This window comes from Engraulis encrasicolus, chromosome 13, assembly GCF_034702125.1.
Source record: "Engraulis encrasicolus isolate BLACKSEA-1 chromosome 13, IST_EnEncr_1.0, whole genome shotgun sequence".
Taxonomy (NCBI): domain Eukaryota; kingdom Metazoa; phylum Chordata; class Actinopteri; order Clupeiformes; family Engraulidae; genus Engraulis; species Engraulis encrasicolus.
This window is the reverse complement of record NC_085869.1, coordinates 26,157,456-26,172,073: the sequence shown is the minus strand read 5'-3', so window position 1 is coordinate 26,172,073 and position 14,618 is coordinate 26,157,456. Positions and strand designations below refer to the sequence as shown.

At 41.8% G+C, this 14,618-nt stretch overlaps 2 protein-coding genes across 2 annotated transcripts; both read right to left on the bottom strand.

Annotated features, from left to right (window-relative positions):
• Positions 1–3,361: 3,361 nt before the first annotated feature.
• LOC134461636 (uncharacterized) lies at positions 3,362–7,403 on the bottom strand. Its single transcript, XM_063214530.1, has 6 exons — positions 7,229–7,403; positions 7,046–7,119; positions 6,786–6,821; positions 6,443–6,490; positions 6,301–6,357; positions 3,362–4,162 (listed from the first exon to the last, which is right to left on the bottom strand). The coding sequence occupies exons 1-6, from the start codon at positions 7,229–7,231 to the stop codon at positions 3,472–3,474; spliced, it is 909 nt and encodes a 302-aa protein (XP_063070600.1). The 5' UTR covers positions 7,232–7,403; the 3' UTR covers positions 3,362–3,471.
• Positions 7,404–10,477: 3,074 nt separating this feature from the next.
• Positions 10,478–14,410, bottom strand: LOC134461635 (uncharacterized). Its single transcript, XM_063214529.1, has 4 exons — positions 14,192–14,410; positions 14,016–14,095; positions 13,550–13,606; positions 10,478–11,590 (listed from the first exon to the last, which is right to left on the bottom strand). Exons 3-4 carry the CDS (start codon positions 13,603–13,605, stop codon positions 10,888–10,890), a joined length of 759 nt encoding a protein of 252 aa, XP_063070599.1. The 5' UTR covers position 13,606; positions 14,016–14,095; positions 14,192–14,410; the 3' UTR covers positions 10,478–10,887.
• Positions 14,411–14,618: the final 208 nt, after the last annotated feature.

Below are 14,618 nucleotides of genomic sequence, written 5' to 3'. Positions count from 1 at the left end.
TTTCCCATTTCCAACACCTGAGATTCTTTACAAATGTGCCGTACATGTGAAACACGAGACACGTTTGGACTGGTCATTTCACAAGTCTCTCTCAAGATAATCCATCACAGAAACACACACACACGCATACACACACACACACACACACACACACACATGCATACACACACACACACACACACACACGCACACATACACACACATGCACGCACGCACACATACACACACGCAACGCGCGCACATACACACACAAACAAACACACACACACTCACGTACATGCACACACACACACACACGCACACGCACACGCACACGCACACACACAAACACACACACACACACACGCACACGCACACACACACACACACACACAAACACACACACACACACACACACACAGAGAGGAGAGTCTGTGTGTTAAATGGCTCCCTCAAACGGGCTCTGCTCATCTCATCATACACCTATGGTTACTCTCCTCCTCTGTCTCAGCTCATCTGTTGTGTGGCAGGCAGCCTATAGTGCGTCAACACAGGCCCTAATTCCCCTGATCTCAGCTAGGATGCGTTCGCCAGGCAGTAGCAGGTGTACTCTTTGTAGGTGTCATTGGAAGCCAGGCTGGTGCATCAAAGGTGTATAATCAGTGGCAGGGTAGCTGACAGCTTTGCCCAGGTCCGAGACAAAGTCATCTGAAAGGTCCCCCTTATCAATACATAATGTATTATTGAGGAGCAAAATTCTGCCCCCCCCCCCCCCTCTCCCTGGTCCCCGGGACAACAGACCTGTTTGTCCCCCTCCTGACGACTTCCCTGTTCGGCGTGGCCCTGCATGGAAGCGACACAGCCAGTGGCTGAAAAGGTTTCAGTGCCGACACAAAGCCGGAGTGCAATCCACCATTACATACAAGCAGAGTTCATTGTTGTACTGTATGTGTTTTAGAGATGATTTAAACTCAAGTTATGAAAAAAGCTGCCATTCTGTTCGATAAAATGCATTTGTTTTTCCTCTGAGATAGCCTCGGGTTTCTGCCCATCCCAGATATACTACAGCCCGAATACTTAATTTAATAAATAGGCCTACTTAGAAAGTTAACTTATTTGCACTGCGTATAATGTGAAGCCGCACAATTTTCACTTGTTTCAAGTTGAGATGGCGTGACCAAACATTTGCGAAGCCCAATTCTGTTTGCTGTTGATGAAAGAAACTGAACTGTATTCAACTCTTATGTGTTTTATTTTCATTAACATATCTGATTGGCACTCATGAGCCATGGGGCTTTCTGAAATAGTCTGTAAATGAAAAGTATAGAAATGTGGCGCCGGTTTTCACACATTTCTAAAAAATATATGACTTGTTGACACTGTAGTATCTGGGGTCACTAACATTTAGAAATATATATTTTTCAAACTATCATGAATTTAAAAAAAAAAGATTCCTACATTACGTACATAATTTGGTGTTATTATATTTCAGCAGCAGTTCAATCCAGTCGGATGGAAGGCACACTCTTCCCTAATAAAACAAGAAGGTAGCTTCAAGGATATTGCTTTAAGGCACATAATATCATGTTAAAGGGCAACTCCTGCCAATTTCAATGTGCTGTTGTATTGCTCACGCTACTCTTGACTTGTCAGTACCCGGTGACGCCACATTTTTTGGCTCAGCCCTTCCCGTGATATGAGCTATTCTAATGGGGGCAACTTTTCCTGCTCTCCTTGCAATCTTTGGAGTAAAATAAAATATGTATAGGCCTATCAGCTCAAATTAACTACAGTACACAAAGACAAAGCAAGGCCAGGCGATTTTATTTTTTGTATAGGCCTACCATATTTCATACACAGATGCAGTTCAACGGGCTTCACAAAGGCCCTTTAATAAAACACCAAATGAAATTTAAAGAAGAAAGCAAAGAACACACACACACACATGCATGCACGCACACACACGCGCATGCACGCACGCGCACACACACACACACACACACACACACACACACACACACACACACACACACACACACACACACACACACACACACACACACACACACACACACACACACACACACACACACACACACAATTTAGAATAGAGTAGATATTGTAGTCATTAGGAACAGGTCCTATGTCACACTGTGGAGAGTGACTGTCACCATGCTTCAGACCGATCAATGGAACTTGGATCAATGGAACCCTGATCAATAGCTGCTAGTAAAGTGTTTCCCAAACTTTTTCAGACCGTGGACCACTTTGTCCCCCTAAAAATGTTCAAGGACCACCTCTCAACTGAATTGACAGTTTACGGGTGCTAAATTGACACTGCAAATTTCGATGCAGATCCAATATTTGTATTCACATTTAGAAGCCTCTCTTATTGTGGTGAAAATGATACCTGAGCTATGTTTAGCTTTTTAATAATGTTACAAACATAGCCTACTGCTAGCTTATCTTGGAAAAGTAGAAATCCCCTCGCGGACCACCTGAGCTCTGTCGCGGACCACTAGTGGTCCCCGGACCACACTTTGACAACCACTGTGCTAGTGGGATCAACATGCTGTTATATGGGGATAATGGCAATTTAAGGACACAGTATTACTGTGGACTCTTATTTAGCCGTGTTGTGGTGACTGCAATTCTTACTGCAATTGTCCACAGTTTTAGAAACAGTTAGGGCAGTCATGGGTAAGCGGTTAGGGCGTCAGACGTGCAGCCCTAAGGTTACCGGTTCGACTCCCGATCTGCCAGGTTGGTGGGGGGAGTAATTAACCAGTGCTTTTCCTCATTCTCCACCATGATTGAGAAACCCTGAGCATGGTACCATCCCGCAGCACTGTTCTCTTGGGGTGCCATTGGGGGCTGCCCCCTTGCACGGGTGAGGTTTAAATGCAATTTCATCGTGTTCAGTGTGCACTTGTGTGCTGTGGAGTGCTGTGTCACAATGACAATGGGAATTGGAGTTTCCTAGTTAGATTGTAATGCTAAAATGGTGACGATCCAGAGATGGACCTGCATTTGAATTATATTATTATGGCACTCAATAAAAATATTAGCCATCTGATCCCCAAATCCTAATGTAGGCTCCCGTACCCCGTCAAGCAATTACAATTATACACTTTTATATAAAAACAGACATACGTACATTATCAGGGGCACAACACTGTGCAGCTGTGCTGACCTCTGTAATTTCTGAAATAATTATGCTATGTAAATAAGCTCCCTGTTGTACTAAATTAAGCTCTCCTAAGTTACACTGTTACACATGGCATTTTTAAAATAATTATATTTCATGTCTTTTTATTGAAGATAGAACAGTAAAGAGAAGCATTTGCATTTAAGCAGGGACAACACATGTAATTGATGCGTTCATGTTTTTTTATTGAGTTTTTTAATGACTTCATTAACATCAGCCAATAGATCAGTTGAATCCATTGACACAGTACAGCTCAAGCTATGACTCATTCATCACCGTTTTGGTCAATTAGACAAGCACTGGCCAACGATCTGATTCTCTTTCAGGCATTTGACACAGGATGTGCCGCTGCACTTGTAGAGGGGGACCCTCTCGGCCACCAACTTCAGGGCAGCCGCCAGCAGATGCTTCTTCTCTTGGATTTCCTGAGCAGTATTCCCCTTGATGTCGTTGTCATAGACCCGCGTGAACACAAAGGCCTTCAAGCCCTGGTGATTGGTCAAAACACTGAGAGAGTTCAGGATGCACTTCTCCACAGCAGGTGGGACCTCTAAAGTGTCACCTTTCCTTGCATTTTTAATTTTTTGTGCTTCAACAAACTGGCGACTTTCTTCGTCCCTCTTTTCGTTCAGGCAGAACTCCATGCATGGGGAGTTGTAGGTGTAGAAAACTGCGCAGCCACCTTCCAACTTGCTCATCAGTTTTTGTGCGGGAGTCTTAGCATTGTCATTGGCTTCACACATAAGCAAGAAACGCTCTGAGTGGACTGCTTTTTTACCTGCGTCCTTTGGTATGGCAAGGACCAGGTTTCTCCCCTCGTAGACAAATTTTTCGTTGAGCTGCTGCTTGACAGTTTGACTGTCCTGCTCTCCAGAAAGGAAGTTGTTATCAAAGAGGCCCGTGCAGTATTTTTCCGGAACGTTGATCATTGCAGCAAACTGGCCTTTGCTCGTATGTGCTGTAGAGAGTTGATAGCTTGGAGAAAAAAAGTCAAAAACTAAGAGTGTGCTTAACCTGAATTTGGAGAGACCTTAAAGTGGTGGTTCGCTGTTTTAGACATTAAGCCCTCTTTGTGTGACTTCTGGGGTGAAGTAGAGATGTTCTCATCACAATTTTGACATTTGGTGCTGAACGGAGCATTTGGGTATCCAAGACTGCAGCGCCCCCACCTTTACATTGACTCCAATAGAGCACTCAAGCAATCGATTATAAAATGGCATTAAACTTTCGTTCGAGAAGACATGGAACTCACCGTGTGGTCAGTGGTAGACAGCGATAAATTGACCCGAAAAATGCAGCGAAATATGCCTTCTAACTGTTGTTTAGCATTTTGCGGACCTATTTTTCCCCAGACGCCGTCGAATAGCAGTAGACATCCAGCCAGTAGGTAGCGATAGTGTGTTGTTTGTGTAGACGTCAAGGAGCGAGGTAGAATGGCTATCTTTGAGCGGGACTGGCTACAAAACTACAGCTTGCATACAAACCATAGATAGTAACGTAAACAAACGCACCCCCATTTCCGGTCGCGCGGAGTAATACTACTCAAACCAATATAATCAATGAAAACGGACAATAATGATAATATATCTTCTCTGGAAGCGTATTTCGCGGTGATTTTCGAGCCAACGTATCGCTGCCCACCTCTGACCACTCGGTGAGTTTCATGTCTCTGCAAACGAAAGTTTAATGCCATTTTATGATCGATTGCTTGAGTGCTTCATTGGAGTCAATGTAAAGGTGGGGGGGCTGCAGTCTTGAATACCCAAATGCTCCGTTCAGCACCCAATGTCAAAATTGTGATGAGAACATCTCTACTTCACCCCAGAAGTCACACAAACAGGGCTTAATGTCCAAAATAGCGAACCACCACTTTAAGGAATTTACAGGTGCATTCAGGAAAATTGGACCATCAGCTAAATTGGACCGGATAAGCATTGGGTGTCCCATTTCTTTTAATTCTACAGACCAACCACCACAAATGTACTGAAATTGTTGCAACATTACTACTCTATCTGTTTAAAGTCATTTGAATTGCATAACACTTTTTTGATGGGCAGGGGTAACCCTCATATGGAGAGAGACAGAAGAAAGTGAATTTTCAGTCTCGCCAAAATAAGAAATCGTCTAGATAAAATAAGGATGATACTGTTTTCAGATGTGATAAAAACTGGAAAAACTGATATGTTTTTAGGTTTGAATTTGTGCCTTTAATCTGGAAAAACATAGTTGTGGCAACATTGTGAACTTTAAATACCTAAAAATGTCAAAAAACCCATCGGCCCATTTTGGCTGAACATGTTAAGGTAAAGTGGGCCGCCCCTTTCAGGTAATTTGGGCCGGTTTTTTTCTATGGGAATTACCATTCATATTTTCTACAAAAACATTGTGACTATTATTGAAGATGGAGGTGTCAGGGGAGCTCTTTTAATGAAGTTGTGATATATTTTTGGAAACAGATGTGTTGAAAACAAAAAAAATATGGAGTATATGGAATATTAAAATCATTAATTTTGTTTTTCTTTTGCGCAATTCTTAATTTGGCCCATTTTACCTGAATAGGTGGCCCATTTTACCTGAATGCATTGTTTTCCGTCCAGGATGACACACACCCGTCACTAAAACTTGTAAAAATGTATGATTTCTACATTAATCATCTTGTTTTTGTCATGAAATGGAAGATTACGAGTCACTTTACGCAATCAAACTTAAGTTTGGGTAATGTATTGATGTTCTTCCTCAGATTTCCTCAGTCTTTCTGAATTTGCCGAAAAGTGGCCAAATTTACCTGAATGCACCCTAATATTTCTGCATATTCAGGTTAGACAGAGACAATTAATACAAGGTATTGCAATTGGAATAATCTAATGACTAGGTGATCAGTACTTCATTAAAACCTAAGCTACAGTTTGGCCTACCAAATAGCTGGCTCATTCTCTCTGCCATGACATGTGTACAATTTTACAAGTGATAAAAGTAGGTATGTCAGTTCAAAGACCCCCCCCCCCCCCCCCCCAAACCATGCTAGAAAATGACATGTTGCAGTGGTCTACGATATGCAGTATGAAAACCAGAAATGTACATAAAATTGTCCAGTGTGGTGTATATTTTCTTACTTGTCCTGCATGTATTGGATGATCTTAGCAAGGGTTGTGGTATCCATCACCGTCATTCTACAGGAGAATAAGGAACTCATGAGCAGATGTTTTTTGTAAAGATGTGTGTGAAGATGTTTCTTAACCGTATGATGCATCTTACTTTGCAGGGGCAGAAGCTGATCGTTGTGGGACTTTCTCATCCGTATCCCTGCATATTACAGACCACATCATTATAAACAAACACACAATATTATTCAATACATTTTCTCCCAGAATTCTGCCAGAATTCTCTGTTTTCTACATGATAATGTTCAAAAAAGCCACAAAGTCTTCAGATATAATCCTCACTCTCAGAATACATGATTAAATCAATATGACCCTGGTATGTGACTGGTCACATATCAATTCTAGAATGAGTTGTGTAAAGGAGCCTTGCAAGTGAGTAAAAGGTGTGTATTGTTCTAAATCTGACGATCTTTCAGTGAAAAAGCCGAGACACTCACTTTGGTCTGGATCTGGGAGCCGAGGCAGGTCTGGTGCTGCGAGTAAACACATAAAATCAGCGCATAGAGCAGGCAATTGGCTGTTGAGGAGTGATGTGTAAGATATGCAGCTGCTGCTGCTGTGCCCATACTTTCATTTTGTTATGACGATAGGTGTGAAGAACATACAAAATGTTTTATCCAGTATGGCACAGGAATGGGAAGTAGGGTTGTATTTTTCTAATCCAAAAGCTAGATTTGGAGAGTGTCAGTTGACTTACCGTCCGCCCAGACCCCCTGTGATCATCAGAGACAGCAGAGCCATCAAGAAGACTGCCTTCACAGCTGCACACACCTGCATAAAGAGTCAGACATTAATGAGAGGGGGGGGGGGCAGGGGGGCAGGCCCAGACCTAGACCCAGACTGAGACACAAAGAGTCAGAGTAATGGTACTTCCCCTTACCATGATTCTAGAAAGTAATTGTCTAGAATGCAGTGTATGTCTCCCCAGTCTGTCAGCTGGACAATGGATGTTCCTGGTCCGCTTGGATGAAGATGATGTGGCGTGTATCACTCACTGAATACAGTATGAGAGAGGACACCAGAGTTGTCTTCTCTTTATACAGGATGGGGAGAGAGAAGGGAACGAAAACTTTGTCAAAACAAGTTATGCAAGAAAGAGAAATGACCATGCTGTGTCATACATGACTGCCATTCTCACGCAACGGATGAACCGCCAAGATCTTTGTCAAAGTCTTCAACCGTCAAAGGAGTTGGCTAATATTTGATGTCTCGTGTGATTGAAATGTATCCATAAATGTATCATACCATTGGCTACTCTCCTTCCCAGCATGTTTATTTTGATGTGGTCCTGGTCGATATTTATTTTATTCTTTAATTTACTTTAGTAAATAGTAGCACAGTCCAAACACTGCATCATTCACAATTAGCGATGTGAATTAAACATCAACCGGACCATTAATTTACATCTCACAAAGTTATTTACAGAGACGTTGGTTGACCTTGAATATTCAAAACCTATGTGGCAAACACACACACACACACACACACACACACACACACACACACACACACACACACACACACACACACACACACACACACACACACACACACACACACACACACACACACACACACACACAACATAACACTAAAATTGTTGGAAACCCAGAGATGTTGTGTAGCGAAGGGCATTAGTTGCCCTGACAGGACTCAAACCCGGCCTTCAAACCTGGCCTTCCGGGTACTAAACTGGGGCTCTGACTGCTACACAAAAGATCCAGGCTCATTGGCATGACACACCCACAACCCTAGAGATGGTCACTCCATCACACTGCCTTTCCCTTTGGGAAGCGCACCCGTGCACGTCATACACTCATGGTGTCCCTAACGCAACTGACCATAATGCTTCTCCCATCATTGTGCCCCCTCATTTATGCTTCTCGCATCAATGGGGTCTCTCGCACCAGTGTCAACAATTCTGGGGGTCCCTCACATGGAAATACGTCTCACACACAATGGGTACGCTTCCGATGACCTCACGGTAACCATCCTACACCATTTGCAGCGAAGGAGAGTGGAGTTGCCCTGCCAGGACTCGAACCCTGGTCTTCTGGCTACTAAACTAGGGCTCTGAGAGCTAGGAGAGCTATTCTCGTTGCCGTGACAGTCAGAACACACCCACAACCATGGTCACTCCATCGCAGTTGTGTACATTATTATTTTTATGTCATGATGACAGATGCTTACTTCTTTATATAGTTCAACTTCCCTATGTCATATCTTTGCACTATTGGCATGAATTAACATAATTATGTTTATGGTCTGTTTTCAGGATCTGATATGTTGGAGTTTTGTTAGAGTTAATTAAGACACTGCTGCCATACTATCCATGTGCTGTTTGTCAAGTTTGTCAGGACACTTCATCAGTGCTGATTCATGGTGTTGCTGGGTGTTTTGGGTCTTTCAACATCTGAACTGCACTGACAGGAGTCACTCTATGGTGAAACAGTTGGTATTGGGGCATCACAATTTCCTGAAAGGATATGCTTTAGCATAGCTTTCAGGGAAAGGGTTGTTATTATATTGTTGTTTCAACATTGGAATGTTCTTTTTATTGTATATCAAAGTTAATGTTCCACAGTGACAAGAGCATTTTACTGTGTTATTATAGCTAAAACATCAACATGTCTGTGTTGAGCTGTGAAGTTTAGTATTGTCAATGATGTTAAAAATATTAATGATTAAACTGAATTGTGAATTATTTGCTTTCTATTAGACTTTTTCCACTATTAGAACAACATTTTAACAAAACGAATTGGTGCAAGATAAGAAAATAAGCCTACAAATGACAAAAACAAAGCAGAATAACATTTAAATCACCTTGGAAATGTTTCAAAGGGATATCTAACATGAGGGATATCTAAAAAACATGACTCTTTTTATTTTATTTTTTTCCAGTGAAGTCATGAAAGCCTCGGCTGTCATCCATTCCCTTGAAACAATTTAAAAATCGTGTTTTTTACCGTTACTGTTAGCAGAAGGTATCCGTTACACTGAATTACAATGCCATTTTGCACGTCTTTGACCCACCTGTGTTCCTTTTGGACTTGCACAAGTGTATGCATAGTTTATGTAGGCCAGTTATCGGTACCATAATTACGCAAGTAGTAGCTTTATATTGGTTCTACTGTGCATATTTCCCCTTTTTCCATTTATGTGTGCACTTTGGTGAAGCTTTACATCTCATTGCACTTGTATATAATGACAAAAAGGCTTTATATTCTATTCATGCATGAATTGAATTGAATAGCACAGAATAGAATAGATCTATTTAAAATAGAGTAGATATTTTAGAAATTAAGAACAGGTCCTGTCTACCGTGGAGAGTGACAGTCACCATGCTTCAGACCGATCAATGGAACTTGGATCAATGGAATTCTGATCAATAGCTGGGGCATAATGGTAATTTAAGGAGAGCATTACTGTGGACATAACACTACGTGTCACACACACACACACACACACACACACACACACACACACACACACACACACACACACACACACACACACACACACACACACACACACACACACACACACACACACACACAGTATATACAGTATATGCAGTAGGCCTATATAGCATGTGACCTCTGACCTCTGTAAAAAAAAAAAAAATTCTTCCTGTTGTACTAAACTAAGCTCTCATAACATACAGATGCAGATTGCAGATAGAACAGTAACGAGAAGCAGAAAAGAAGAGGTAGAGAGAGATATGGTTGTATTGGAAAATGACTCAACCCAGGGTGGACTCGAACCTGGGTCCCCACGAGCAAGCTGCCCATTCATGTACCACGTGCCACAGCCAGAGGCGGACTTTCCATTAGGCAAACCTAGGCAACTGCCTAGGGCCCCGCTCAAATATATCCTCCATAGGGGCCCCACTTACTGTCACACCAGTCGTGGTCAACACAAAAAAAAACTGTCTCAGTCTTAATTTGTCACTTATGTAAAGTAATCGAATATGAGGCAAAACACGGAATATATGTCTATATTATGACTTTTGAGGGCCCCATGTTTATATTTCGCCTAGGGCCCTAAAATGGCTAAATCCGCCCCTGGCCACAGCACCCCCAAGGCATTTATCCTCAAGCAAAGACAACACATGCTATTAATGCATTTGCTTTTTTTTTATTGTGTTACATCAGCCAATACTCAGATCACTTGACAGCACTGACACAGTAAGGCAAGGCAAGGCAAGGCAGTTTTATTTGCATGTGCATTTCATACATAAATGCAATTCAATGTGCTGTACAGTAAAGTAAGATAAAAATGATGTAAAATAAAATAACTTGAAGTAAAATAAAAAATAAAAGCATAAGGCATGACAGGTGAAAATAGAATAAAAAGTAAAGATAAAAGCAAGAAATAAGGAAAAGGAAACAAAATACATAAAAACATCAAAAACATTTTGATCTCTAAGAGAAGGCATCAGAGAAAAGCTTTGTCTTAAGTCTGATCTTGAAACTATCAACAGTAGGGGCGTTTTTCACAACACAGTAACACAGCTTAAGCAATGACTCGACTCATTCATCACCGTTTTGGTAAATTAGACAAGCACTGGCCAACGATCTGATTGTCGTTCAGGCATTTGACACAGGATGTGCCGCTGCACCTGTAGAGGGGGACCCTCTCGGCCACCAACTTCAGGGCAGCCGCCAGCAGATGCTTCTTGTCTTGGATTTCCTGAGCAGTATTCCCCTTGATGTCGTTGTCATAGACCCGCGTGAACACAAAGGCCTTCAAGCCCTGGTGATTGGTCAACATGCTGAGAGAGTTCAAGATGCACTTCTCCACAGCAGGTGGGATCTCAACGTTTTTCCCTTTCTTCTCATTTCGCTCTCTTTCTTTTTCAACCTTCTTGCGTTCATCTTCGTCCCTCAGTTGGTTCAGGCAGCGCTCCATGCACGGGGAGTTGTAGGTGTAGAAAACGGCGCAGCCACCGTCCACTTTGTTTAGCAGATTCCGCGCGGGAGTCACAGCATCACCATTTTCTCCACACATCAGCAAGAGACGCTCTGAGTGGACTGCTTTTTTACCTGCGCCCTTTGGTATGGCAAGGACCAGGTTTCCCCCCTCGTAGACAAAGTCTTTTTTGAGCAGCTGCTTGACAGTTTGACTGTCCATCTCTCCAGAAAGGAAGTTGTTATCAAAGCGGCCCGTGCAGTATTTTACAGGAACGTTGATCATTGCAGCAAACTGGCCTTTGTCCTTATGTTCTGTAGAGTGTTGATAGCTTGAAGGAAAAAAAAGTCAAAAAGTGAGAAGGAGGAGGATGCTTAACTTGAATATGCAGAGACATTAGGAAGAAACAGGACTTCAGTAATACTTCAGTAATATCCTTTGAGTATCCTCCTCCTAGTTCAGACAACAAGGTTTCTACTTCTATTAGTCATTCAGTGAAGCATGGTTATACACACTCGCCTCCAAAAGAGTTGTCGCCTATCCATCTGTTTGGAATAACAGCTAATAACCTGACTTTCAATTAATCACTTGGCTTCAGAAGTCACTCATATGAAAGCTACAACCCTCCCGAATGAAAATGTATGTACAAAAATAAATGTCATGCACCAAAGAAAGATTGACCCTTTATTGAACACAGACAGGGCAGATTTTCACCAGACAAAACTTTTGTCGCCTATCGAACATAATGTGAAAATGAGCAGATAAGTCACTTCATAACACTTCAAATACGCAGATTGGGTGTCAAACTTAATCACTGAATCACTCTCACCTCTCCAGAAAATCGACTTTGGCCTTAGGTGTATGTTAAGGGTCATTGTAATCATGGAAAGCAACACAATGACAATCAATGGAGTTCAATGAGAGATGGTGACATATTCGCTATTCGTAGAGCAATACATGTTTAACTTCATGATTTAATTAATGATAAAAGCCCTCAAACACCTGCAGCATGCATGCAGCTCCTCATAAGAGCTGTATCTGTACCATGTTTCACTTTATGCACCATTTCTCTTTTTTCATATTCTTCATCTCCAACACCATATAGTTTTGATGCTATCAGTTCTAAAATGGTTGATCTTGGGATCTTGACTTCAGAGTATGAGTCCCATTAGCCTTCATTTTTGTCAGAATTAGGCCTGACACACTCTTGACTGGCTTTTTTGAGACAGGACAGTGGGAGAGACTTCTTTGGTGTTAAAGGTGAAGAATTTGGAAAAAATACATGGTGCCTAAAGTCAAACATGGGAGGGATACAGCTCTTATGTGGAGCTGCATGCATGCTGCTGGTGTGTGAGGGCTTTTATCATTGATTACATCATGAAGTTAAAAATGTATTGCTCTACGAATAGCAAATATGTCACCATCTCTCATTGAACTCCATTGATTTTCATTGTGTTGCTTTCCATGATTACAATGACCCTAAACATACACCTAAGGCCAAAGTTGATTTTCTGGAGAGGTGTGAGTGAATCAGTGAATAAGTATGACACCCGATCTGTGTATTTGAAGTGTTTTGAAGTGACTTATTTGCTCATTTTTTCACATTATGTTCGATAGGCGACAAAACTTTTGTCTTGTCAAAATCTGCCCTGTCTGTGTTCATTAAAGGGTCAATCTTTCTTTGGTGCATGAAATTTATTTTTGTACATACATTTTCATTCGAGAGGGTTGTAGCTTTCATATGAGTGACTTCTGAAGCCAAGTGATTAATTGAAAGTCAGGTTATTAGCCGTTATTCCAAACAGATGGGTAGGCGACAACTCTTTTGGAGGCGAGTGTACAGTAACTAGAGGAGAGGAGGCAATCAATGAAAAGTATAATTGCAACTGCATAATCGAATGACTGGGTGATCAGTAGCCTATTTCATTGAAAATTAAGCTACGGTAGCCTACCAAATGGCTGGCATATTTTCTCTATGTCTCTCTTCTATGTTTGTGCATACAATTTTACCAGTGAGAAATGTAGGCATGTCACTTTAAAGAAACTCCCCCAAACCATTCTAGAAAGAAACTGAGTTAGTGATCTACCATATATTTATAGTGGACATCAGAAATGTACATACCACTCTATGTAAAGACACACAATCTTTGAACCTTTCCTGTGTTCTGTGATTCAGGATTATTACAATTATTTCCAATTGCCAAGATTATCTCCAAATCCAGGAATAAGTTTGCAAGCCTCAGTTTATTCTGTATACGTATGATGTATCCAACAGTGTGGTGTGTACTTCTTGTCCTGCATGTATTGGATGATCTTAGCAAGGGTTGTGGGATCCATCTCCGCCATTCTAGGAGAATAAGGAACTCATGAGCAGATGTTCTTTGTAAAGACGTGAAGATCTTTCTTTACCATAATAATGGTTGGTGCATGTTTATAACATGTGGCCTGTGATATACAGGGCTAAGGATGTCCCACCACAAGCAACTTCTGCCCCTCCATGGTAAGATGCATATGATGAGTAAACACACACAAGTAAACACACAATCAACACAGGAGCAGGCAATTGGCTGTACTGTTTGAGGAGCGATAAGATGATGGGACATGTGCAGCTGCTGCTGTGTCCACTATTCATTTTGTTAAGATAGGAGTGAAGCTATAGAACTAGTATGTTTTATCCTGAATGGCACAGGGATGTGTAGGAGGGTTGTATTTTTCTAATCCAAAATGCTAGATTTGGAGAGTGTCAATTGACTTACAGTTATTCTACTGCCAGACCCCCTGTGATCATCAGAGACAGAAGAGCCATCAAGAAGACTCCCTTCACAGCTGCAAACACCTGTACAAAGAGTCAGACATTAATGAGAGAGAGAGAGAGAGAGAGAAGCAGGCAGGCAGAGACCGAGACACAGAGAGTCAGAGTACTTCCCCTTACCATGATTCTGGAAAAGTAATTATCTTCAGTGCAGCGTAGGCTATGTGTGTCCCCTGTAGTCTGTAGTCTGCCAGCTGGACGGTGGATGTTCATGTGCTGGTTCGCTTGGATGGAAACGGTGTGGCGTCTATCCCTTGCTGAATATGAGAGAAGACACCAGACCTCTCTTTATAAAGGATGGGGAGAGATGGGGGGAACGAAAACTTGGTCAAAACAAGTTACGCAAGAGAAATTAACATGCCTGTGCCTGTATCCTGCATGTTTGTACTTTCACTTTCAATCTGCCTTTCTCAAGGAACGGTTCAGATACAGTTTCAGTTTCAGTTTCCTGTCAGTCGGGTATGTTATTGGAAGTAAAACACATTAGAGTTCAATGCAGTTTCTTTCATCATCAGCAATCAGGATTGGCCTTCGTATGATTTGGTCA